Source organism: Symphodus melops, assembly GCF_947650265.1.
Source record: "Symphodus melops genome assembly, chromosome: 2".
NCBI classification, from domain to species: domain Eukaryota; kingdom Metazoa; phylum Chordata; class Actinopteri; order Labriformes; family Labridae; genus Symphodus; species Symphodus melops.
Window position 1 is genome coordinate 15,054,992 of NC_136692.1, and position 25,822 is coordinate 15,080,813.

Consider the following 25,822-nt stretch of genomic DNA (forward strand, 5'->3'; position numbering starts at 1 on the left):
AAGCCCCCTTGCACACAAAACTAACAAGTAAAAAGAGAGTGACTGGGAGAAATTGGAAGTTATATATATATATATATATATATATATATATATATATATATATATATATATATATATATCTTCCACTACTATCTGAGTCGTCACTCATAATTGAGTTGAAGTGTGTGTTGCTGTCGGTATCTGTAAAGACCCTTTCTGTTTTTTATTTTTTCTCAACATGTTGCTGAGATTGAGAAATGTCTGTGAGTCCATTATTGTGCAGGACTCATAGAGCTCACAGCACACACTTCACAGGTCAGGACTGAATGAGACTTCACCTCGCGCCAAAGGGAGGGGCGGTTGACTTTCATATATAGACCGTATATAGACACTCCAGGCTTCAGACCTTGAGACATCTCAGCAAAGCCTGAGATGTGATGCCCCACTTGACAAAAAAGTGTTAAGGGGATTCTTTCCAATTTTATTCCTTCATCAAGCACACATTTTAAATGGATAAAGTTAAATTGGGAATATTAATATTGAGGAAGAAGTACATCAATTACTTTCTAGCGCTTTCACGCATCACTTCCTCATTTACAACGGCTTTTCAGTCGGACTCTCTTAACAGGAAATGATGCAAATTTAGTCTCTTATTAGTACATACTCCACTTTGCATTTGACCTGCTTTTATTTCCTTGGCATAGTAATCAGCTTGTGTGTTGTAACATAATAAAGAACTTTGTGGTTTTCTCTTTCCAATGTTGCCACATGAACTATTTTGTAGTTGGTCTAGAAGTTAAATGTATTATAAGATATTCTTGCGTCAGGCTTTCATTCCTTTGCTGGGAGTTCATTTTCAATATTATTGAAAAAGATAATGACAGATAAACAACCTTGAAATAGTCCTTGGGAATAAGTAAAGCCAGAAGGAGTCGTCCTCTGAGGAACATACATGTCCCTACAAATTGTCAGTTTAGTCCACATCATTTTGGCATTACCTGTGGAATTTAAGAATTTATAAGGCTTTTGATGTTGAGGTTTTGCTCTCACCTAAAGTGATCGTTCGTCCTGTTGTTGATAATGCCGACAGAGACTATAGACGAAGTAACAGTTTCTAACTACTGTCACTTCTCTGTCGTCTTAATCTTTTAGGAAGACCGTCAAACCTAAGATGGAACTTTTCTCCTCCCCCAGGGCCGAGGTATGTGTGCTTACAGTTTTTTGGTTGTTGTTGCTTTGGTTACAATCTCCATAGCCACCCACAAAGTAACAACTTTATAAAGTCAAACAACCACGCAGAACACACTCCATCACCCCGAGAAATACCATATGATCCTGTCAGCACCCTTGGCACGACTCCATCACCTTATGACACACACACACACACACACGATCCTGCCCACTGCACTGTAATACATTGCAGGACTCGCAAACAAGGTGGATAGAAACAACACAGACTATCAGCTAATGTGACTAATCAATAAGGATGCCTTCATTTGTTAAATGTGGGACCACGCTTTTTTGCCTCCTTCTTGCCTCTGACACCTTTGACCTCATCAATAGTGTCCGCCTCGCTTCACTTACTTTCTTAATTCCTGTATCCATCGCTTACATAATTTTCTCTCTCTCCCACCTCACTGTCTCCCTCCTTCCTTAATTCCTCCCCTCTTCCACACCCTTAGGGTGCGTCCAGATTGTCCCTCCTATCTCCGTTCGCTCTCCCTTTTTCCTTCACCCCCGAAGCATTTCAGTGGCGGCCATGATAAGATTGGTTCAAATTCTCTAAAAGTTTAGGAAAGGTGGGTCAAAGCTTCCTTTGTATCCCCTTTTAGCATAGGAAACACTGGACCATCCTTTGCGAAAAGAGAAGAGAAAGTGCCGCCCCATGATTCCTTGTGGTCGCAATTCTTCAAGCGACTCGCTCATCTGAGCGTTCGCGAAAACTAACAATGTGTTGGAGGAGAAATGTGGAGACAATCTGCAATTGGTTTATATTTCGATTTGATTTATAAGTAGTTACTGCGTTTGTAATACTTTCCTTTCTTTTTTTATTGTGTGTGTATGAAGAAGGTGGACATTGCTTTTCGACAAAGGGTCGCAGATCATCGAATTTACCACTGCAATAATTTGCCTCAAACAACTTTAAACTACCTTAAACACAGAAGTGAACTCTGAACGTGACACTGACGTTGTAGTATCCTGGTGGCCTATCTGACATAGCCTACCTTATATTTTAATTCCAATCTCGTCGTAGTCCATTTTCTTATCATAGTAGTTTCACCACGGCAGACCCACGTCACTAAACTTCGGCGCCGTTGTTATGACGTCACCTAGTTGAAATACGGTCGGATTGTCAAAACAACACTATCTCCTTTTCCTAAGTCCTTTATGAATTCTCCTAACACGTTTCCTTAACCCCGTGACGTCTTCTCAGGATTAAGGTAAAGTGGATAGTGAAAGTAGAATGCACCCTAAAATACTTTGTAATTTGTCCTGGTTTCCTTTTCCTCTCCTCTGTCTTTGTCTCTCTTCAGGGTTGAAACTGCCCATCAGCCCTCTCTTCCACTACTCGTCTTCTCTTGAACACCCTTGTCATTTTTATTTTGTGCTGTCTCGACCCTGACACACAGGAAAGGGAAACAGTTTAATAGTCATCAACCCGAGAGGCTGTGTATATGTGAGGTTGTGTAGCTAGCTTTTGCTGTTTGGTTGAGACATACAAGAAAGGATTCAGGTCAGAGGTTAGATAGTAATAACATATAACTGACTCATATGGACATAGCTATACATTTTGATCCTTTACAAATTCTTAGTAATAATGCCCTCCACAACCCAACTATGATAACCACAGACCAAGACCTGTCCCAACGGTGCAATAGGTTACACGTAAACACATTTTAAACCTTTAAACAGCCCTTTTAACATGTGACCTGCAGACAAACATCCCTTCAAAAAAAATAAAATCGCACAGAAGCCCACACATGCGCACGCGTTGTTCAATGTTTGCACATTTGCTCGGCTGTGTAAGTGATTGTGTTTACACTTAATACAGCATGTGAGGCGAGTATATGTCTGCAAGTGAAGCGTATAGTCTTCTGCAGCTCTGGAACGTGTGCTTTATCACTCGCAAAATCGTTTAACTTCTTCCAACCTTACACTGACTGCACATAAAAAGGTACAGATATTACTCACACAAGAAACTGACGAGTGTGTGTCTCTGAACACCCCAGTGGTTTTCTATTGCAAATCTATTGCAAATCTGAGAGCAACTACATTTTACTCTCACCCCCCCATATCTCTTTCTCTGTCTCTCTCTCTGTCTCTCTCTCTCGCTCTGCCTCCCCCACTCCCACACAAAAGTAAAACAGTGGTGTGCACTGCTCACGATGCAGTCGGCCTACTCAACATTTATTTTAGCTCTCTCTCTCTCTCTTTCTCTCTCTCTCTCTCTCTCTCTCTCTCTCTCTCTCTCTCTCTCTCTCTCTCTCTCTCTCTCTCTCTCTCTCCAAGAAAGAAAGTGTGCTCTTCTATGTGGTTGTGTTTATCCTGTCGTGTTTCTTTTAGCACAGGGAAGTGGCTCTTAAACTCCGTCCACACATTGATCAATGGCGGTTCAGTGCCTGACAGATAAGAGGAGAACGCTGTCATTTGTCACTGTGGAGCTGGTTTGAGCATTTGTGTTTAAGCTACAACACTTCATTCCACTCCACTTAGTGTTAGCTCAGGCTTAGCCATCAAAACTGTGATGGGTAATTGTTGTTGGTTGTGGCACTATTAGCATCAAACAAGGTCAATGGGACACGCTATGCTCTGTTAGCATGAGTTAACTATGCCGAGGCTGGGGGGCTGCTTCTGTCTGATGTGACAACACTGGGGAGAGTATATTAGAGAGAAAACAGATGGAGTACAAACATACAAGAAAAAAGATTTAAATATGAAAATCAAACAGGTCCTAATAGATTCAGGCTAAGCTTTTCTTCTCCCTCAGTGAGAGCCATTAAAGCAGAAATGAGGTCTTATTTAAGATAAACACCTGTAGAGTAAAACAGAACAGCTGAGGAGCAAGAAGAAATCCGAGATCTTCACTTAACCCTTATATCTCAATTTCCGTTCATTATACAGGACTGTTGATGCAGATGAAAACTATGGCTGTTTTCACATATGCACTCCTGAAAATATCTAGATATATTCAGGAGGACTGCTCCGGATATTCTCCTGACTTTGCTGTTCACCGAAGTCCCTCACAGTGGGAGACTATCTCTGTCAGGCGAGAGGGGGGCAGGGGGTCTCCTGAGGAAATTTGTGATGTTAAAAAAAGATGCAGAAGAAGCGGACGTTGCAACAGTCTGCTATATGATGCTATGGTATGGTCACATACGTACACTCTATGCAAGGTTAGCAGTCACAGTATATAAACTACCCGCTCCCGTTCGCTTGAGGTGAACTCTCCGGAGAATATCCTGCTGCGTTCTCACATCAGCTCACCTGGACTTGCTGTGGGGAAAAAAATACTAGAAGGCTGGTAGTAGAGGTCTGAGCGTAAAGTTGCGGCTGTTTACGTTCACACATACAGCTCCTCTGACAAATATCAGGAGTTTTTCAGGAGTTTTCTGCATCACAATATGGCAGAGGTCAAGAGTTGCAGCTTGACATTTCGCATCACTTTGAAACAGCACTCATGCTGTGGGACAACCTCTGCACCCCGTTATTCCACACAACTAGACACACCCTTTGAATCCTTCCCTTTAGGAAATAGGCCATGTACTCCAACAAATAAACTTTAATTTGACATCTGGAAGAGAGAGGTGAAAAAAAGAACTCTATTCTAATTTCCACCTCCCTGTTGTCAAACTAACGAGCTGAGGGTTTAGCACGCTCATTAAGGCGGGGTTGGCTCCAGTCTAATTGTACTGGATGATTGCTTCCGGGGCTTGTTGAACCCAAGGGTTGTACGACTCCATTTAGAGCCCAGCACTTTACTGGGCATAGAAAGTACAAAAGCACAAAATACCTGCTCTAGTTGCGGGCTCTGTGTGACTTATCAAAGTGGTGAAAGCCATATTTTCCTTGCACATTGCTGAAGACAGACGGGAAATCTGTGGCAGCATTGTTTTCTTGTTTATTTAGATTCTTGTGGGTAGCGTGTCGGGGCTCGAGTCTCAGCTTCTACTTCACTGTAATAGATTGTGATTTAAATAATGGATAGCAATGCATGGCTTAAAAGTCTGCCAAACACTATGTGAGCAGCAAGATCACATCATCCGGCCAAATGGTGGCAGCCTGGTTCCAAATCTCTGAATCTCTGGCCAGAATTTCAAGCTTTAAAGGTTTCACGTCGACATAATTATTTTGACCCATTACACCCACCATTAGCATGTGTGTGAGAAGGGGACCGAGTGTTAGATTTCTAACAGCATTTCTGTGACCAACAGCACACAAGTTGTAAACTCCCAAACCCAAAACCCAGATTGGACGATTTAACATATTGAGAGACGAAGGGGAAACCACTTGTAAATGTGAAGGCTTAAGGATGTACAGTGCTGTATTGTAAGTAAGGGGATTGAGAGAGAGAGAAAGACGATGGAGATCTAGAGAGGGAATTTCTTTGACACTTCATGTTTGATGTTTTTGTTTGATGTACCATCTTATTGCCTCCAAATACAGTCAAAGGCAGGTCGAAACTATTATTAACTTCCAGAATAACAAATTAAAAAAATAGCAGCCTTAAAAAGTGTGTCATTCATTTGTTTTGTTTTGTATCCTCAGGGTCAAGATGATCTCAGTGAAAAATTAATCCAGCAAGCTACCCCTCTCCACCGTTTTATTAATGTGTCATTAGCCACTGTGTCATTTTCTGTGGAAACACACACAAACACACACACTTGTCAAAGTATACCTTGTAAAAAATGTTCTCATGGCACATCTATTTTTTTTTGCAATAGCCAATCACTACACAGTTTTACATCAGTCTAGCTCAAAGTTATATTACTGATTAATTTATCTGAATATATTTGAGTGTTTAAATGAAGCAGATAGATTCTGTTATTGAGAGACTACTACTTGTACAGGTATAGCTCAGGTATAAGATCAGCATTGAGATACTGCTTCGTCAACAGGTGGCGCCAGAAACAACACAGAATGAAAGTTCCTTGCTGTTGCTTGAAGTGTCCAGATTTTTTTGTCAATCTCACTCCTCTCTACACTAATTACATAATAATGGTAATTTCTTTAAACCCTCGCTCACTCACTGTCCTGTGAGGATAATCACACACACTCACATGAAATGAGCGGCGATCCATCAGCCCTCTGCAGCCCTGCACTGCTGTTTAACTTTTCTTATCCCCTCCTCCTCCTTTTCCTCCTCCTATTCTTCACCTCCCTCCCACTACTTTAACCGCTCCACGTTCTTTTTTTGGTCTCGCTGTGCCTCTCCTGATACTCCAACTCTCTCAGTTTTGGTGTCTCTGGTGATTGCACTCCTACTGTTTCTGTTATTCTCTCCAATCTCCAATTTTCTTTGTTCTACTATAACTGCTCATGTGCCTTTCTACAGCACTTTCCTGCTATTATTCTCAGCTCTTATCTATCTTTCTGTGTCCGTTTAGAGCTACATGTATTATTCAGTCAATTTATAACCATCACTTGGACAGAAGTTTAGGAAAAGTATAACCGGTCTGGTGAAGGAGTCTCTTTGCAGAAGGATAAGTGATATGCGTAAAACATTGATAATGACTCGACTGAGTTCTGCTTTAAATGCAAATTCAGCTCGGGAAGGCTTTTATTCTAGACACACTGATGCTCAACAGGATGCTTGAGCATCTTGCATACACACACTCAAACTCTTGTCTCCACAGGCTGTACCACTTTGCAAACTCCACGTACAGGCTTTTTACTTCATCCCTTACGGACTCTTGCACCCACTTTCACACACTTATGCAGTGCATTAAAAACTTAGCTGTTTAGCAAGTCCGTAGAGAAGCTCTGAATACGTGAACATAGTGCTGGAATGGTCTGTCAAATCGTTGGTAAGTCAAGTGTGAGTGATCATTTAAATCACTGATTGATCACTTTGACCATAAATCAAAAGAAGTCAACTTTTTCTGGTTGCATCATTTAAAGGGATTATCTGATTTTTCTGAGCTTATTTGCATTTAAAGTGTAAAATTTGGGCTTTGGACTGATGATTAGACAAAACAAGACTTTTAAAGACATCCCTCTGGCCAAATGTAAAGATCACTTCACAAACGTGAACAACATTTTATCCAACAGTGTCATACTTATTTTTTATGTATTTAATCATTGATTGCAGCCCCGACACACATTTTCAAGCTTAAATTCAATGATTGCACATTACATTGCATATTATTGCAAATACGGTGTCTGCTCCACAGAGATAATACGACTAACTGACAATGATTTTTTTCTTCACCTCTTTCACTCCCTCACACACACATACACACACACACACACACACACACACACACACACACATCTTACAGGAGCGTAACTCATCAAATCTTCCCCCTCTCTCTCTTTCTCATTCTTCTTCTTGCCTCTTTAAGTTGACACGTTTGTGCCTTTCTTCTCTCACATCCTTTCACTCTCCACACATGAACACAGATTTCTCTTTGTACGCTCAACATTTCCTTTTATGTATAAATTTAATTGAAAATTTTAACTTTGTCAAACTTAAAAAAACAACAAAAAAAAACAGTTGTCTTTCTCTTTTCTGTCACTCACTCACTTGTTCATTAGGAAAAGTGTAAAGAAATCTTACCCATCCTCTCTCTCCGTCTCTTCTCTCTTTGTGTTGAATGTCTCCGTCTCTTTCTTCCCTTGTTCCTCGCTCCTCTCACTGACTTGTATATGTGGTTTCTCCTGTGTTTGTGTGTGTGTATGCGTGTGTTTCGTGTGTGTCCCAGGCGATGTTTGACTTTCGCGGCAACAACAAGGCGGAGTTGAACCTTAAGAGGGGAGAGGTGATCTTCCTGCTGCAACGAGTCAATGCCGACTGGCTAGAGGTAAGAACGAAGAGTGAGAGAGAGACTGAGAGAGAGAGAGGGAGGGAGGGAGGGAGGGAGGGAGGGAGGGAGGGGGGACACAAAAGAAAAAAAGGAGGGAGGGAAAGAGTAGGAGAGGAGAAGGCAACAAAAGGCAGATGAAGGTGAGGTGGAAAGGAAAAGATAAAGAAGAGGTGGAGAGTTAAAGGGAACGTGAGCCAAGAAGAAAGGAAAAAATGGAAACTGAGAAGGAGGCATCTTGATTGGGATGATGGAGGCGAGAGAAAACAGAGGAGGGAAGAGGAGAGTAACAGAGGGAGGAGGAAAGGAGGATGAGAGAGAGGGAAAAGGGGAGAGATGGAAAGAGAAGAAGATATATTGAGAAAGTGATGAAAAGTGAAGGGATAGTTTAAAGAGTAGAACAGAGACTAAATGTAATGAGAAAGGAGATGAACTGAGGAATATGTTGTTTGAATGAACATGTGTAAAGTACAAATTCATTTTCTAAAGCACATTTCAAACAACCAAGGCTGATCAAAATGCTTTACAGAGAAGAGAGGTAGAATATGAAACAAGAATACAGTGATTCAAGTAAAATCAATTGGGATAAAACATCATAAAATGAAAGTATTGGTTATAGTCTAATCTGTTGGACTAAAAGATTATCTTCTTGAATGGGAAGCCAAAGAGAAGAGATGGGTCTTCAACATGGATTTAAAACAGTCGAGAGTGGGGGTCAATTTTATTTGTGTTAACCGTGAGTGTTAACCTATTCCACAGCCTCGGGTAATGCTCCACAGACTCTGATTTTGAGCTTTACTACGGGCTCATCCAAGAGCAGCTAAGGTAGACCTTAGTTCAGTTGTATTAAGTAAGGAATTGCAAATCCATTTACCACTCTCAAAGCCAACAACAACAAGTCAGTGACAGCAGCACGGGGGTAATGTGGTCTCCTTATCATATTGAACCAGCTGCAGGCGTTGGATAGACAACCAGTCCAAACCTGAACATTTCACACCTGTAATTAAAAAGGTAAAAAAGGCACTGTTGGTACCAATTAACATGGGATATAAAATAATTGTTCATAATGTGTAGTATTTGATGAGCCCTGCTCATTTTAAATGATTCTTGCACTAAATAAATGGCCAATCCAAACCAACCCAAAGGTGAGGTTATGAACTGGCAGAATGGTTCAATAGGTGAGGCCATAAGAACATACAGGTGAATTTCACATTTTGCAGCAATTTTGTCCAAAGTTAAACCTTTGTCTTTCTACATAGCCCAATTCAAAACCTTCATTTTTGTAATGTTATCTGTTGTGCTATAAATTAGATATTGTGCTGTGTTTGAATGCATTCGAACAGCCTAGCATTGACTGTTAATAGCTAACCCTTAGCTGTCGTCACACAATAGAAAAGTGATGCAATTGGTGTGTGCCAGAACAACACGTAACACTGGTAATGCCAATGTCAGTGTTAAGTCTAAAATGAACACAGTCTGATCACAAAACATCAGTCAGTGCCTAGCATCGTCAATACTCCTGTCGCATAATGGGAATACATATTTGCTGTCAGCTCCTAAAATCTCCTAAAATGACTTCAAAGAAGAGTGGAGGTTTTGGGATGAGTAATTAACTCCAGATAATTCGTGTAATGTTGATGCATCCACATAGTTCAACCGTAAAAGATCAATTTCTATATCTTCATTCAGATAAAGAATTACACCAAAAATCCATCAAAACTTAATTACAGAATATACCAACACTTAAAATAGATTAGGAGTCCTGTAATCTATTCTTTTTAGCAGCTGGGCACATTGACCGAAAAGTATCTTTAGCGATTTGAGATTTCTTGCTCTGGTTTCCTTTCAGTTGAACAATTACCTAATGAGCAAGATGTCCTGGTTACACACACACACACAAATTGGAAATTGGGACATTTTAATAAGCTGCTCCACACAAATAGGCTACGTTGGAATACTAGTGCCAGCTAATACTTGTCATAGAAATTCTGCTTTGTCACAAGGTCAGGAAACATGTTGTATAAAAATGTGTAAGGTGTTGAGGTGGAGTGTGAGAGAGAAGCTAGGAGTGGGTGTGTGGGAGAGAGAGAGAGAGAGAGGGAGGAGGTGGAAGCTGATGTGGTGGGAGAGAAAAGAGTGAGAATCAACATTGAGGAGGAGGACGATGCACTTTCTCTGCCTCTGGCTTTCTGCAGGGATCTAAAAATTGTATCAGAAAATGCTGGTAATCTGCTTATCTAATACAACACTGCACAACACCATCTTGTTAATCCTTTTTGGCAGCTTTACTTCCATGCTAATACAAAGTGTTTTGTTTTTATTCGGGGAGGGTGAGGTTAATGCAACACTTTCAACTTGTGAAAAGTTGACTTTGCCTTTAGTCAGTGGACAGAGCGGCTGTGGGTGGAAACGTGACAAATCCAACTGGCAGACTGGTACATCAAGGTAAATGTTTCAAACACCAAAAGAAAGGAATTTGAAGAGTTTCAGGGCTCTCGGAGACAGAAAGAAAAACGCCTACTAAGAGAGACTCAACTTTTTTGCACCTGCATAAAATAAAAGCAAAACCGAGAAGAATGCGTCAAAACACGTTGTAGATAACAGCAAACGTGTTCATCACAGACGGTTTTCTGTTTTGTGTTTGTGATGCTGATGTCCTTATTTCAGGGGTTACAGATACTGTTACATAGAGTTTATACAAACATGGACAAAGTTTCAGTGATGTCACCCATTGGTTACCGAAGGGGGCTTTTGAAGCCCGTAGATTGGGATCTCCATGTTGGAAATGCTGTTTCAAAATATGCGTAAGATTTATCCCTTACGTTGTGTGGCGATAAAGACGGTATGTAACTTCCGGGGCCTCTGCAGACAGCCTCAAGTGGACACTCAAGGGACTGCAAGTGTTTGCACTTCCACGTTGGCTTCCAGAGGTTGCTAATAATACTAGTATCCAAATAATAACAATAATGGAGATGCATTGTGATATGTTGACAGTCAGGTCTAAGTGAGGATTAGAGGATTATACATTTTTAAACAGTTTGTCTTTTGACACCAATCCCTGTTCTGTGACGAATGTGATCTCAACTGTGATGTTTTTTTTTATCTGTTGCAGCCCTCAATTAGTCACTGCCTAATTTGAAGAATTTCCTATTATTTCTACCTGACACAGTTACCATTTTCACACCCAGTGCCACCATTGTGTAAAGACAAAATAAGCTTTTGCCCCCTTTAGCGCCCAGGGGTGTGTTGGTCTTACAATAAGGTATCATACGACACAAAGAGGGAGCATTCCTATCTTGAGGATGCAGAAAGCGACTGCACCTTAGACCACCTGAAACATAGTCTTAGATTTAAAGCCGGTAGCTCAGTATGCTATTTAGAAGGCACATTACAAATATAAGTAAACAGAAAATGAGTTCATGACGGACTTCAACAAGGGTAAGGGTAGCACAGCAGCATGCCAAATGTTAGAAGTTTGCTGATTCAAGTTAAGTTTTTAGGAATGGTATAGAGGGCTGAAAGAGGGAAAGCTTCTGTTTCTCTTCAAATTGTCCTTTTAAGCACACTCGCTCACACACAGAAACACAAACGGAAGAGGCACAATGAAAGGAGAGAAGTTTAATGGGGACTTCCGTCTATTAATGAAAGAGCGGACAATGTGGTTTGAATTATTTTATTCCTTAAACAGACTTTACAACCATCTTAACTTGGCGCTATGGGCTTTAGACAACAAGCTTAATGCAGTGAAATTATGGTCCTTCTTATTCAAGCCCCAGATGATCATTGAATTTATTGTTGGCTGCTCACATGGATGCTGTTACATAAAACTGTTGCCTCGTGCTGCACACACGCACAAAATCACACTCACTCAGACACCAGGGGTGTACTTAAAAAGCCTGTAATATCATCAGGATTTTATGATCAGTCTAATTAGAAAAAACTTCCCTCAAGATGCATGTCCATGTAGCTTTGTTTGTCTTCCTTGAATCAGTAACCAGCTCAGCATCGCATCAATCCCAAATCACAAATCTTTCTGGGAAATGCTTGTTATTTCTCATGACCTGTTCTCCTGTCTCATGTTTTCTCTCCTATTCTTGGCATTCTGTTCTCATTTCATCTCTTAAGGGCACAGTAAACAATCAAACGGGCATTTTCCCGCAATCTTTTGTGAAGATCATCAAGCCCCTCCCAGACAGTGACTCAGAAGGTGATGGTGGAGGCCTCACCTACAGCTGCCTGCGCTGCTTCCTGTTGACCCCCTCCGGAGTCCAAACGAGGTCTGTTTGAAAGGAATTTGTGTGTAGTAAAAGACCCCAATAATGCATGATATGGGATTTCTTCATCTGTATCTCTAATGGATAATTACCTCATTCTCCTTGATATGGATAAGACAAATGATACTCTTTACATTTTTGTCATTACCATTCATACTCAATTGAGGGTAAGAAAGGTTTAGATGTTGTCAGTACATCAGATAATCTGTATTCCATGATGTACCTTTGAACTCTGTTCGAACATAGATTGAACAACTCACCCACGTTGTCTTTCTCTGATTTATGTAAAAAAAAAATACATCAACACTATCAAGAACATGTTGTTACGTCATCACTATAAACATTTAGAACTTACTTGCCAGTGGATTAAAAACCTTCTCCACACACTATCAATTTATACATTATTATTTCATTAACAGACTGTAAAGGTGTATTGAAAGATTAATCTTCAAAGGAATACACTGCATTGGTATTTTTATCTATTGTAATGTCATTTCTGAGTTTTTTTCAAACTGTTCACAAAGTAGGTTTTTCAAATTGACTCCCATGTCTGCATTCCCTAATACTGGACATCAACATATTAAGGGGCGTGTACATAACTCCTTCACATATTGTACCGTGGGAACTTTGTGAATCTGTTTTAAAGTGAGAACTCTGAATTTCTTGAAGCTCGAATTTCCCTCAGGATCAATGAAGTATCTATCTATTTTCTTAACAGAGATGTGTGTGTACAAGAAGACCTCACTATCCAGCCAACTTACAAGGACCTCCTGTCTCGAATGAGGTATGTGTAAACAACATGCTGAGACTCATTTGATACTTTCTGTGCCTTGTTAGAAGTGCTGGTTCCATTTTTAGGGAGAAACAAAGAGTTGATGGGCATTTACAGGTTTTCTCAGTCGCTTTGGTACATTTCTCAAATCATCCTCGACATTTGCAAAACAGTAAGTGCATTTCTCAAAACAATTTGTACAAATTGCAAACGTCTTTCTCTTGTTCCAGATGAGTTCATCACTCAAAATAAAGATCCGTGTCAGTGAACACGTCAGTGCCATCAGAATGACAAGTCCTTGTGTCATTGTTTATGAATTAGACAGTAAAATTGCTTAGTCATGTTGTCAATATAACAGTGTACTCTGGAGGGAAGTTCTGATGTAAACTATGGCTAAAGTTTTGAATTATTGTAAATTGGAGGTTACACCATAGTGTATCTGGGAGTTTGATGGCAAGAGAGAAGAGAAAAGACAGCACCGCATAGTACAAAGAAAAAAAAAGTCCGGACAGATTTAGAAACAAATATAAAGACTGATGCTATGAACTATTGCGCTAAATGCTGTATGGGGTAAGACTGTTCAACAGAAACCCAGCACAATACATTTTGACCGACATCACATAAGCACTTGATAATGTAGGAAACAGCAGAGAATTGTACAGTATCATTTGCATGAATGTACCAAAGCGTTTGCAACTTGTTCAAAGAAATGAGAAACTTCTTTTTTGATGTGCACAAGAGACGCAATGATGTGAAGCTTGAACAGTTTTGAGAATTTCAATTTTTAACTGAAAAATGTACCAAACTCACAGAGAGCAACTGTAAAAGTGTTTTATGTCATGTTTTTATATCACAAACACCCATGTGGGAAATGTTGTGGGTGTGAAGAGCTGACTGTATTTTAGCTGAAGAGGGGAAATGCATAAATTAGTCTTTCGAAAAAGGTGATTTAAATCACAAATTAAAGTATTTTATAGTTCAATTCCCCAGTAGAGCAAATGTCCATATACAGTTTTTATTCATTTATTTTTAGATGAACTACAGTGATGTCTGACTTTTGTGACTTCACTTTCAGCATTTCGCTCCCTCAGTAATGTTTGCGTTCAGTTCCAGAACAAAGAGCATGTATAAAAGTCCATTAGTTCTCTGGCCCACCCTAAGGAGCAGCATATGAAGCAGCAGTGCATGGCAAACCTGCAAATTGCCTGTTGCCAATCATTCACCGCTCATGAAATGAGTTCCTGCAGGACCTCTGGCTCCCCCCTTCACACACTACCCTCCCTTCACATCACAGGATGCTTGTACTCATTACACTATCATATCTGGTCTTCTCTGCATGTTACTCTTTCATTCCCTCTCTTCCTCTCTCTCTCATTATCTGGCACTTTAGATAGGTGAGCACTGTGCTGATTATGCCCCCCCCCCTGTTCATAATCAGTTCATTTCGTCTGCTTATCTTCTTATTATTGTTTTTTTTGTGTTTGGGCCTATTGTTCTCTGGAGTAAGATGGATGGTCTGGAGTTTTATTATGGCTTAGCATTGATAAAAAAAAAGGGAGGGTTTGAACCCTATAGAAAACCTCAACTGCTGAGACTCTGTCTGTCTGTCGTCTGTCTGTCTGTCTGTCTGTCTGTCTGTCTGTCTGTCTGTCTGTCTGTCTGTCTGTCTGTCTGTCTGTCTGTCTGTCTGTCTGTCTGTCTCTTATTACGTCCTGAGCACAAGCTGTACTGTGTCCATACTAAACACATGCAAATATAGAGGAGGTTGTGCAGTTGTCAAACTTCATATCTGCACTTATTAGCCATTTCCTTTGGTCCAGCACATGTTTTCTGGGTGATAACTCTCACAGTAAATTTTTAATTAAGCTTTAATATATCAACAAAGGCCTTTTGTTGGCAGTCATTTCCGTCCCTGGAAGCGTGGTGCAGAGCTTTTTAATAATATTTTAAAATTACTTTTTATTGCTTTTTAACATTGAAGGACACAACTACTCATAATGAAAGAGTCATAAAAGGGTCTTTTCTTATTTCAAATGCACACAAACACACAATGATATTACAACAACAGTCCTTATAAAAAGACTAAAGGAACAAAAATGATTAATTATTTTCAGATTAGATTAGAATTGTACCTTTTGTGCTTCATGTTGACCAAAATAAGCTTCTGCAGTATTGTTAATTGAGAGGTTGTTAAATATTGGTTTTTTTTGGTGCGATTGTCCTTAACTAGTATTCACAAGTTGTGAACTCCACATCAAACAAGTTTGAATATGAGGACAGATATATTCTTTCTGGTTCAAAATGCAGATAGTTTGTTGTATCTTGTCCCATTAAAAATTGAATGTTTACCTGTTTATGTTCAGCTACTACACCATGTTTGAAGCTTCATTTAAGAGGCTGAAAAGCCATATTGTAAACCATGTATATATAATAGAAAGCACAAGAGCAGGAGAGAAGCCAAAATATTTAGAGCTCCCAGATGAAGCATTTAAACATGAAACTTATTTAAATATATTTTTCTAAGTAAGTTCTTTTGTTCTTACGGGAGAACAGAGACGTTTTTCTTTTTTCCTTTGGGTTAAAGGAAACTAAAAATGAAAAAACACTTTTAAAAAATATAAGCTCGAAATTTGTTTATGTTCATTTCGTTGTTTTTTTTTTGTTTGTTTTTTCTTACCGTAATTGTTTAAGAAATGAATAAGGACTGTCACAGAACCAGGGGTGGGTGGGTGGGTAGGTAGGTAGGTAGGTAGGTAGGTAGGTTATATTTAGCACATGTAAGATTACAAAGTGCTTTATAGAGTGCAAAGACAAAATGACGATTTAAAAGATAGAGTAAAAATTGTTCCATAAAATGCAACATAGGGCTTGTCTATTTGGTTTGCCGAATAAAGTACATACGCTGTGGTCATGTTATTTCGCTTTAGCACTGCGTCTCTCCTTCTTATGTTCCTTACTTGTGCCCTCCGCTGCACTCTTGGTCATGTTGGCTGTGTCTTCTCAACTATCCAGTGCATCAGCTCTTCAACTTTCCAGATATCATCATCTTTAGTTTCTCTACTAAACTCTAGCGTTATCTCCTCCGGTATTAATTTCACGATAATAGGACATAGCAGGCTACCAAGTGTTAGAAACAACTCCCATAGAAGCCAGGCTGTGGATCTATATCCAGTGATGGCCCTATATCTGAGGGCCATCACATGTATCTGTCTGTATCTATCTATCAATCTTGAGCTTCATCCCACAGAGCCACTAATCTCTGGAACTGAAAGTTGTTAGTTTTTAAATCCTTGCTAAAAACTAAACTCTATAAGAAGGGATTTATTGATTTTTATACATAAATACATTTTATACCAATGTTTTTTTATGTGCATTTTATGGAACAATTTTTACTCTGTCTATGTTTTAAATCGTTTTTTTAAGCAGTTAAATCCTGTCAGCGTTTTTCACTTGCATACCCTGACCCAGAAGAGGCAGGGCTTCATTTCTGTGGTTAATAATGTCTTGGCTTCCCACGATATTACCAGTCCAATATGTCAGCTTCTGTCACTGAGGTATTTTGGCTTCAACTTTGTGAACCGGAAGGAGTTTGAGACATGTCCATATTTATATACAGATTATGTTCAACATGCTATTATGGTCTGTGACTTTATGATGGTTTATTAAAAGAATAAGCAAGTTTTACATGTGTATGTCTATTTGGAACATGTTTGACAATGGGTTTTTTAGGTGAAACTAAATGGATTTGACTTCAGGAGTGATGTCTTTTCAATGTTTAAAAACAAGCACAGTCTGAGGGTATTGTCTATTTTGTCATTTTCTCTCTCTAGGAACGTCTTCAAGGAGAACGACATCGCCCTGAACTACAGGGACACTGAAGGTGACCTAATCCGTATCCTTGACGACGAGGATGTCCAGCTGATGATCAAGGAGAGCAGAGGTCAGCAGGGCAAAGTCAAAAGACCAGTCAATCAGTTTCCATGGGAACTGTATGCAACCCTGGCCTCTGACCTTTCTGTTTACAACTCTGAGGCCTGAGAGCGTGACCTGGAAGGAAGTGAATATATTAAATATTCATCTATCAGAACAGAGTTAACTTGATTAAGTGAAAAAAAAAACCCTTTACATTTCACATAATAATAAACGAATTTAATCAAACACTTTTTTCAAACTTGTGTTCGTTTTTTCCTCTACATTTTGATTTACACAGTGTCGGTCCAGGACCCTCAGTGCAGGGAAAACAATATACTACCACACAAATTAGCAAGTTAAAGTGAATTGTAATGCAACGTTATCTGAGGTGATCCTTTATTTGTATGTTCTTGCAACTTAGTCGTAGGACTTTTTTTTTAAATTATTTTTACAGCAAAGAAATGTAAAATACAAACAAGTTATAAACGAGGACAATCTTTAGTAATACAGTTAATTCACTGTTTATAATATTTCTTCAACTTCTCCAAAATTACTAGGTTCATCTTTTAACTTAGTAAATGTTAAATGAGCTCATCCAAATCTGTTTTGACAAACCACAAAACTTCATTTTGCTGATCTGTTAAAAAATGTTGGAGAAAAGAAGCAAATTCTGACTTTTAAGAGTTTGGAATTGGGTCTAATATTCATGCTTCGAAATGGCTGAAGTGCTTTATTTAATTACTTAAATACTAAACTAAATAATGATATAATGAATAACTAAGTAATTGGATATCGTGTTTTTTGATTTTTAACATAAATTCATGTTCTCAAATGGAGTATAATTCTCTTTTTCCGAGATAATTAAAATTGTTTGTTGCAGCACTCTAGTAACTGCATTGACCATCCACCCTAACCCTTTTATACACATATACTGCAGCACCCAAACCTTCCCTATTATGTGACAAAGCTAAAATGACATGTCAGATATACTTCGTTCAAAGGTGAAGAAAGAAAAAAAAAACAACAGCAAAAAAAAAAAACCTTTGAGAGACAAACAACAGACATTCAGTGTTAATTTGGTGCTAATGAGAAATATCTTTACTCAGAATAAGACATTCAAGTCTAACCCCCTGGCTCTGTCTTGTTTGCACCCTGATTTGACATTTTATCCAAGTGCCTGTACTTCATTCACACTCGCCTCAGGAAATTCATTTTGCCCTTGCTAGCATGACAGTTTTCATCTCTAATGCAAAGTAATTCCCATCATATACCCTTTTAACAACATCACCCAGGCACAGCGGATGATAGGCATCTTTTAGAAATTGTTAATGGCACCAGATGAAACCAACAAACCCTTTTCCTGTCTGTTTTGTCTTGTTGATTCAGTGATGGATTGGACCTGACAGCAAATTAACATCTCTGATGCAGCTTTTGTACTGAGGAGATTTTTTTATAAGTTGGAAGAAATGTAATTTATTTTAGACCAGTGTTTAAAACAACAGCTATTATGTTGGTGTTAATGGTGTTTTTTCAAGTGTGAAATGTTTTTTCTTTTTTGATAATCTGATTCTGTCATATTCTGTGAGTTGACCTCACTCATTTTAATGTTTCGTCCAGTATTTATGAACTATTTAAAAATATATTCTTTTTTGCAACAAAATCAAGTAAAGGCACAGAGGAGTGCACATACTATAAAGTACAGGAGTATGGAATGGATCAAGGGATAGTGTTGATAGTACAGTAGCTCACTTTATTTGTGTAGTAAGTTTTTATTCAAATCAATATGTTTATTATCACATCTAAGGCATTTTTCCATTTCTAAAGTACTAGTAATATTTCACTTTTTTCAGAAATTGAAAAGTAGGAAGCCGGATAGACTCGGCAGACCCAAAAGTGTTGTAAGGGCCTGTTGGGAACATCTGGCAGAAGCCTCTGTTAGTCAGGTCTTAAACTCCCATCTCCGGGCGAGCTTCTCAAAGATCAAGAGGGAGGCTGGAGTCATTGAGTCTGAGTGGACCATGTTCTTCTCCTCCATTGTCGTAGCTGCTGCTCTGAGCTGTGGTCACAGGGTCTCTGGTGCCTGTCGTGGCGGCAATCCCCGAACCCGGCAGTGGATACCGGAAGTAAGGCTGAAGAAGGAGTCCTATTGGGCGTTGTTAGCTCATAGGACTCCTGAGGCAGCTGACAGGTACCCGTAAGCCAGGCGTGCTACGGCCTGGGCTGTTGTGGAGGCTAAAACTCGGGCCCGGGAGGAGTTCGGGGAGGCCATGGAGGATCTGTTCCGGATGACCCTGGACATCTCCCTCGGGAGGTGTTCTGGGCATGTCCCTCCGCAAGGAGGCCTCGAGGTAGGCCTAGGATGCGCTGGAGAGACTGTTTCTCGTCTGGCCTGGGAACGCCTCGGGGTCCCACCAGAAGGGCTGGAGGAAGTGTCTGGGGCGAAGGAAGTCTGGGTATCTCTGCTTAGACTGCTGTCACCAAGGCCCGGCCCAGGGTAAGCGGTGGAAAATGGATGGATGGATGAAAAGCATATTGACATTGGTGTGACCTTGGCAGAGCTGTATCCATGTAAACACTCAGTGATATGTTGTGATGCTACACAAAAGACAGCTGTGCCTTACGACCATAATCATTTTTTGCTGCATTTGTTGATGCTTTCACTGCATTAGGATTTGTATTTGTTGTGATAAAAGGAAGAGCTCATCACTGCAACCTTGGTGTTAACCTGCTGTCATTTTTTCCTCTTACATTTACCTGATGCTTTCATCCAGGGAAACGTATCACTGAGTGAGCATACAAGGCTTTACGTCCTGTCCAAGGACTCTACTTAATGAATAGCAATGCTGAGGATCACACTTGCTGTTTCTCTCGGATCTGAATTAATCTCCTGGTTGAAGTAAATCTTCGAAAACTAAACTTTCTCAAAACCGAACATAATCTCTATGTTTAGTTGATGAGCTGTGTTTGGAAGTTTGAAAAGTTTTGATGTTCACCATTATTAAACTCATAATGAGCAAGTAACTTTTCCAAAATTGAGTTACCTTGCTAAATGATTGCATTTGCACTGCAGGTAAATTAAAGATACATACATGTACCTATTCCTGTTCAAGATTTCAAAAAGTTGGTCACTACTTCTCTTAATGCCACTAGCCAGATAAGTTAGTGTGAAAAACTGGAAATAGCTGTGCTTGGTCAGCCCAAAGGTAGAAAGACTGGCTCTTGGGTGGTGGTGGCTTTTCAAGGTCTTTTTACCACAGTTGAATTGCAAGCCAACAATTTACAGGAGGTTAGTGTTCCCTTCTTTGGAGTAAACATGCAATTCATTAATACATCAGTTTATCATTCCTTAAATTGGGTCATTCCACTCATATACAGTATTTTAGATGTGCTAGCTGTTTTTCTCCAGTACCTTTGAGAAGTGAATCAGCTTATGGCAGCCACTTGAAACAATACCTACATGGTAGGGAAATCTATAATGGCATGTATTTATTATGGGGGTAAACAAGCTAAATGTACGTTCCCTATGAATCTGAAATCATTGTTTAGTTTTATTGCTTAACTACATTTACAGGTACATTTCATTATGTAAAATTGGAAGGTCACTTCTCCACTGTTCTGATAAACCAAAGAGAGAGACCCACACTTTTGTATGTTAGCACTGTTTTGTTGTACTGACATGCCCTCGGGTCTGATTGAAATGCCTACTGTAAGTCAGATTTCAAACTTTGCCAAATGCAAGATGTCAAAACAAACTTGAGGAATGATTAATTGTATTACTCAGGCTGACTGCACAATCAGCTGGACAACATGCTCCTGTCTACTCATGCAGTTTTTGCTTTCTGACCCAGTCTGCCTGTTTGACATTCTGTCACTTTTCACACTCTGTATCTCTGTCTATCATCTTCTGTCTCTATTTTCGTGATAACGTGGGCAGAGAAGAAAGAGCAGCAGAGCTGTTTTGCATCTAATCACATCTCAATATATATTTAATTGGGATCAAAGTCATGTCAGTAAGGGAACTATCAATGTGCCATGAACCAACATTGGACACATGCTCAAATGTGAAATTGAAATTGAAAATAAAGAAATGCATATATTTTAATTTAGAGTCTAAATTGTATACTACATAGCTGTTTTCATTCATGAATGTTGGACAATATTTAGAAAGAGTCAGGTCTCCACACATATACTCGACTTGATCTTTCACAAATGTAGGAAACATTTGTAGAATATCCTGTTCTCAACCACTGGAAATGATCGATTTTGGTCAGTTAACTAAATTTCTCTGTGTACATGACATGTCTAGTTCACCAACAGATAAATAAACAAGGAAGCAGAAATGATTACTAAGATGTTAAACTGAGAGGAATGTCATCAACCCCAACAGCACACCCACTTGAATGCTGTGAATGTCAAAGTTGTGTGCCTTCCAATGCAAGACCGTTCAGGCTTGTTAAAATCGTTGACATCACTTCAGCCTTCTGTCACTGAACACAACTTTTGCCGAATAGTCTTGGAATCCTGGCCTCCAATCCCCTGGCTTTTTAGGGTTCCCATGACACTGCTTTGCCAGTTTTATTTATTTCCTTATCTGAATTTCTGAGACTCTCTTTCAATATACTGTACTATACTGGTAACTATGCGTTCAACTAATTGACATTTACCTGCTCTTTATAGTCCCACCTGGCCCTGACCTATCTTCCACCTATTCTCTACTCATTTGCAACATAAATTTTGCAATGAGGGTGATTTTTCGACAAAATTGGCCATTTTCCAAAAACAACTATTTATGTTCTGCATAGCAGTTAGAGGTGTGTTAAGCCTTTTGTGTGAGCTTTACAATTTAGATGGTTTAGTCTGCACCAATGCATTTAAAGAGAATGCTCTGGACAACTACCTCTAAAAACACATAAAGCTTGCCCTGATCATGTTGTGTTTTGAAACACCATTGGGGACACTCTGCTTAACTAAGTGAACTTGTTTCAATGTTTTGTTCCCTCTGAAAGGCTCCTTTCAGGATCAACTTTCGCTTTTAACTATAGAAGTTAACCTTGGGGCTCTTATTTTGGTACTACATTGTAGCTGTGTGGTGTTGCAGTAAGCTTGATTGACATCCTTGATCAATCAATCATGCCTCATTTTTATGTCCCCTTAAAAAAAGCATCTGCCAAATGAATACATTTTACAGTCAAGCATTGTGAACTGTAACTTGGACTGCCTGAAACTATATTTTGTTTAAAACTTTAATCAAAAATGCATTTAATTGGACTTAATGCTTCACAGTAAGTAAGACCGGAATGGATATTTCTCAACACTGACATTGTTTGAGAAGCAATTAGCCAACACACTATGGTTTCTTTGAGTCCTCTGGTCCTATCTATTTTGTTCCTGTCTATGGTATTGCACTTGGATGTGCAGCCATCAACAACAGAAATTATGGAGTTGTTGACACATTTTTTGTATTATTACTTAATTGAATAATTAAGTCAAGTAAATAAAGCAAATACTCAGCATGCTTATAAGTGTCACCCAGTGCTACAGGTGAGTATAATGTTAATTCAGTTATATAAAAGAACACATCCTGAAACTGAGAGAACAGCAAGTGTTGGATTATTAACTTCATCCTTAATCTCTTATTTTTGTCTCTACCGCCTATGTTGATCCTCTCATAATTCAGCTGTGTTACTGTAACAGTCTGCCACTCATTGGACATTATAAAGTATTACACCGTAAAAAGAGATGCTCAATAAAATTCAGGCAACAGATTGCACGCATTATTATTAATTACATCTAACTTTGTTAAAAGTTGAGTTAATGTAACTCAAATCAGTTGCTAAAGAATAACCTGTTTAAATTGAGTAGATTCAAATAAAGCATACAAACAATCAAATTTAAACAAAATATTAAGTAGCTATCACGGTAAAGAGCTGGCAGCAGAGACGCCACAAATACATCAAGCATTTGTCTTGATCTGGATAAAAGATGTCAACTAGTCGAGGGACGATAGTGGCAATAATGATGACACCCCTCTATTTTTTTGGGTGACCTCCGTTGAACCCGCCTGCCTCCCACATCCACGATAGAGGGCCGGCGGGGAGGTCGGAGGTCGCAGCGACTGTAAAGAGCGTTACTTCAACTTATCACAGTTTACAATAGATACACTTTAGATAATAAAATAACTAAATTTAGCATTTTAAAGATTTATAATATCAGTGTAACTACGAATACAACTTCCTTATTCTGTAGGCTACACACAACTGCCTAAAATATGCTTTAATGTGTTATATACGAAATAGGCAATACAAACTTAGAAATGATTGAAATTAAATTAGTGTTATTTGTATTACTATTTGTAGTGTATTCAACATGAATATGTCACGGCTGGACACAGAGAACCCAAAAGCAACAACTCAAAATTGGCAGGCAGTTTCAATCCGTTTATTCGGTCCAAGGGTCAGTACACAAAATCCAAATCCAAGCAAAGGTACGTACAAGAGGTATGTACAAAGTCCTGTACAACACCCTAATTTCTTATCCACAATGTATATCCCACAATGTATATTACCTATTACCACCCTTTGTTCTCAATATGATTGACAATGACTGTGTGACATTTACACAAATTCGAGTCTTCCCTGGGAGGTCTCTACGATGTCAATATACACGTCAAAAAGTTGTCATTTGTGTGTCAATCTGCCACCCTTTAACACATTTCAAGAAAAACAACAAATCCTTACCTGTGCTGTAAGGGCCATCGCCCCTCTCTGGGTCTGACCGTCAGAAATATGCCAGCTTAGATGAAAATCCCCATCCTCCCTTTACAGTTAATATTCACAGAATCTCTCTTTTTTTATTATTATTTTTTCGGGCTTTTTCTGCCTTTATTAAGAGAGAGAGAGAGAAAGTGGATCGATACAGATATCGGGAGAGAGAGAGAGAGGGGAATTTTATTTAGATTATCCAATAACAGAAATTCTTATGTCAAAAGGTTTTCTGCTCACCTTTTAGTTGGGGGCCCCCTGAATCGTCTGCGGAGAAGTCCACCAACACCACCGCACATGGTCCTGAAAGATTTTTAGGCTGTGTCGTTTTATCTGAAAGGAAGATCGCGACCAAATGAGATCAAGTCAAAAGCTGGTTTATTGCAGGTTGATCACAGGTAATACAAAGAGCCACACAGCTGAGAATTTCTCTGCTCGACCCAGGTCAGCTAGAAAGGAAAAGAACTGATAATGGCAAAACAAGAGTTTTAATAAAGACAGTTTCATGAAGGATAGTTTCAGGGGACTGTCTTCTGCTATCTGGGCAGTGGACTAATACAGAGAGGTACAACTGCTGATTGTTGTGCAAAAACAGGAGACGAAGGGGTACACAGTGCTGACTGTTTTGCTAAAACAGGAGAAGCAGTGACCTTGAGCAACTAGAACAAAGAGCAGCTGGTGAGAAATATATGAGCAGTACACTAATAAAATATACATTTGTGTGATTCTGATATGTATTAAATCAAACAAAAACATTTGTTTGCATTTAGAAAGAACACAAAATAGGATATACAGGTGTCTGTAACTTAAAGGCACACACTAAAAAACACACACTACCATCATTCTTACTTTAATGTTTGTCCCTTGTCTGTCAGCAACCCCCCAGTTGCTTTTAAAATAGTTATATAAATATAAAGATTTAAAGAAATTATGACTTCACTTGTTTTAACAGTGCAGTTGCTTTTTAAGGTTAGATATTACACCAAGTTGGAAAAGCATGTATTCATCCGTGCTTGTTAACACAAACTTTGTACAGTCCTGTAGTAGCTCTTCAATGTTAGTGGGATCGAAATGTTTGACGAAACACTTAATATTCCAGAGAAGCATTTTGTGTTTTTCGTTTATTGTGAGACATGTATAATAGCCTTGCAACTATCAATTATCACAGATTCAATTGTCAACCACCCTATCTCTGTGTATCACAGCTTCAGTGAGGTGAGTTCTGTGCTTTCACTTGAAGCTGTGATACACATCTGGTAAAGTACATGAGCCTTTTTTTGTCTTTTCTTCTACTTAAAGATACCCGGAGTCTGTGGGACCTTCACTTCCTTGTCATGATTCACTGTTGCCCCAATGTTTGTGACTTCGAACTCACCACAGAGTGCGACATCCACACACCCAACAGACGGATGTCCACTACCTCCTTTTTTAGTCCCTTTTTTGATTGACTAACCAAAACACAAACAACAAAACTTGAGAAAGAGACTGTATGCTTGTGAGGAGCCTGATGGTCGGAGCTCGCCGCTGACTGTGAACTGAAGGTAAGCCCACACTCTACACTGCCAGCCAGCCTTTGTTTCTATGTGTCCACTGTGCGTTAGAGAATGAGCATCCCCTAGACACCATTCATTCTCGTAACACCGTTTTATTTTACCCTAAAATAGAAAACCAAATTACAAAAACTAGGCATAAAAAAGATGTCCATTTAATATAACTTTAAATCAAGAGGATGAAATGAATTAGGGTACCTGTAATCAGTGCAGAACCTTATGCCTCCATGCTTTGGTTTGAGGACCACTGGGTTACACCACTCGCTCTTTAAAGCCTCGATGATCCTCAGGGACAGCATCAGGTCAAACTCTCTCCTCAGTGAGGCCAGCAGCCACTCAGGGATCCTATAAGTTCATTTTGCACCTCTCATCTTTGCACCTTCTCTCAAAACAATGTCATGCTCAACAATATTTGTTGTCTCAGCATTCTAGTGGGAAACTTCTGAATTACAGGTAGATCTTACCTGAAGCAGTTTGCCTTCTGAGATCATGGTCTACCAGGTCAGCACACTTATTACCAGGTAGGAACACCAGGAGTTTCTGTCTTGGGTCG

At 39.3% G+C, this 25,822-nt stretch overlaps 2 protein-coding genes across 2 annotated transcripts in view; one reads left to right on the forward strand and one right to left on the reverse strand.

The window, feature by feature from the left end:
* The window catches only part of LOC306819834 (parvalbumin-7-like), a 27,360-nt gene extending 19,465 nt beyond the window's left edge, over positions 1 to 7,895 (reverse strand). The window contains exon 1 of the mRNA XM_079337411.1: positions 7,757 to 7,895. Coding sequence (XP_079193537.1) covers positions 7,757 to 7,760 — 4 coding nt within the window. The 5' untranslated portion in view covers positions 7,761 to 7,895. The remainder of the gene's footprint in view (positions 1 to 7,756) is intronic.
* ncf4 (neutrophil cytosolic factor 4) overlaps positions 1 to 17,156 on the forward strand; it is a 25,050-nt gene extending 7,894 nt beyond the window's left edge. The window contains exons 6-10 of the mRNA XM_079337412.1: positions 1,132 to 1,180; positions 7,902 to 8,000; positions 12,126 to 12,277; positions 12,993 to 13,058; positions 16,877 to 17,156. Of these exons, the coding sequence (XP_079193538.1) occupies positions 1,132 to 1,180; positions 7,902 to 8,000; positions 12,126 to 12,277; positions 12,993 to 13,058; positions 16,877 to 17,084 (574 nt within the window). The 3' untranslated portion in view covers positions 17,085 to 17,156. The remainder of the gene's footprint in view (positions 1 to 1,131; positions 1,181 to 7,901; positions 8,001 to 12,125; positions 12,278 to 12,992; positions 13,059 to 16,876) is intronic.
* The last annotated feature ends 8,666 nt before the right edge of the window (positions 17,157 to 25,822 follow it).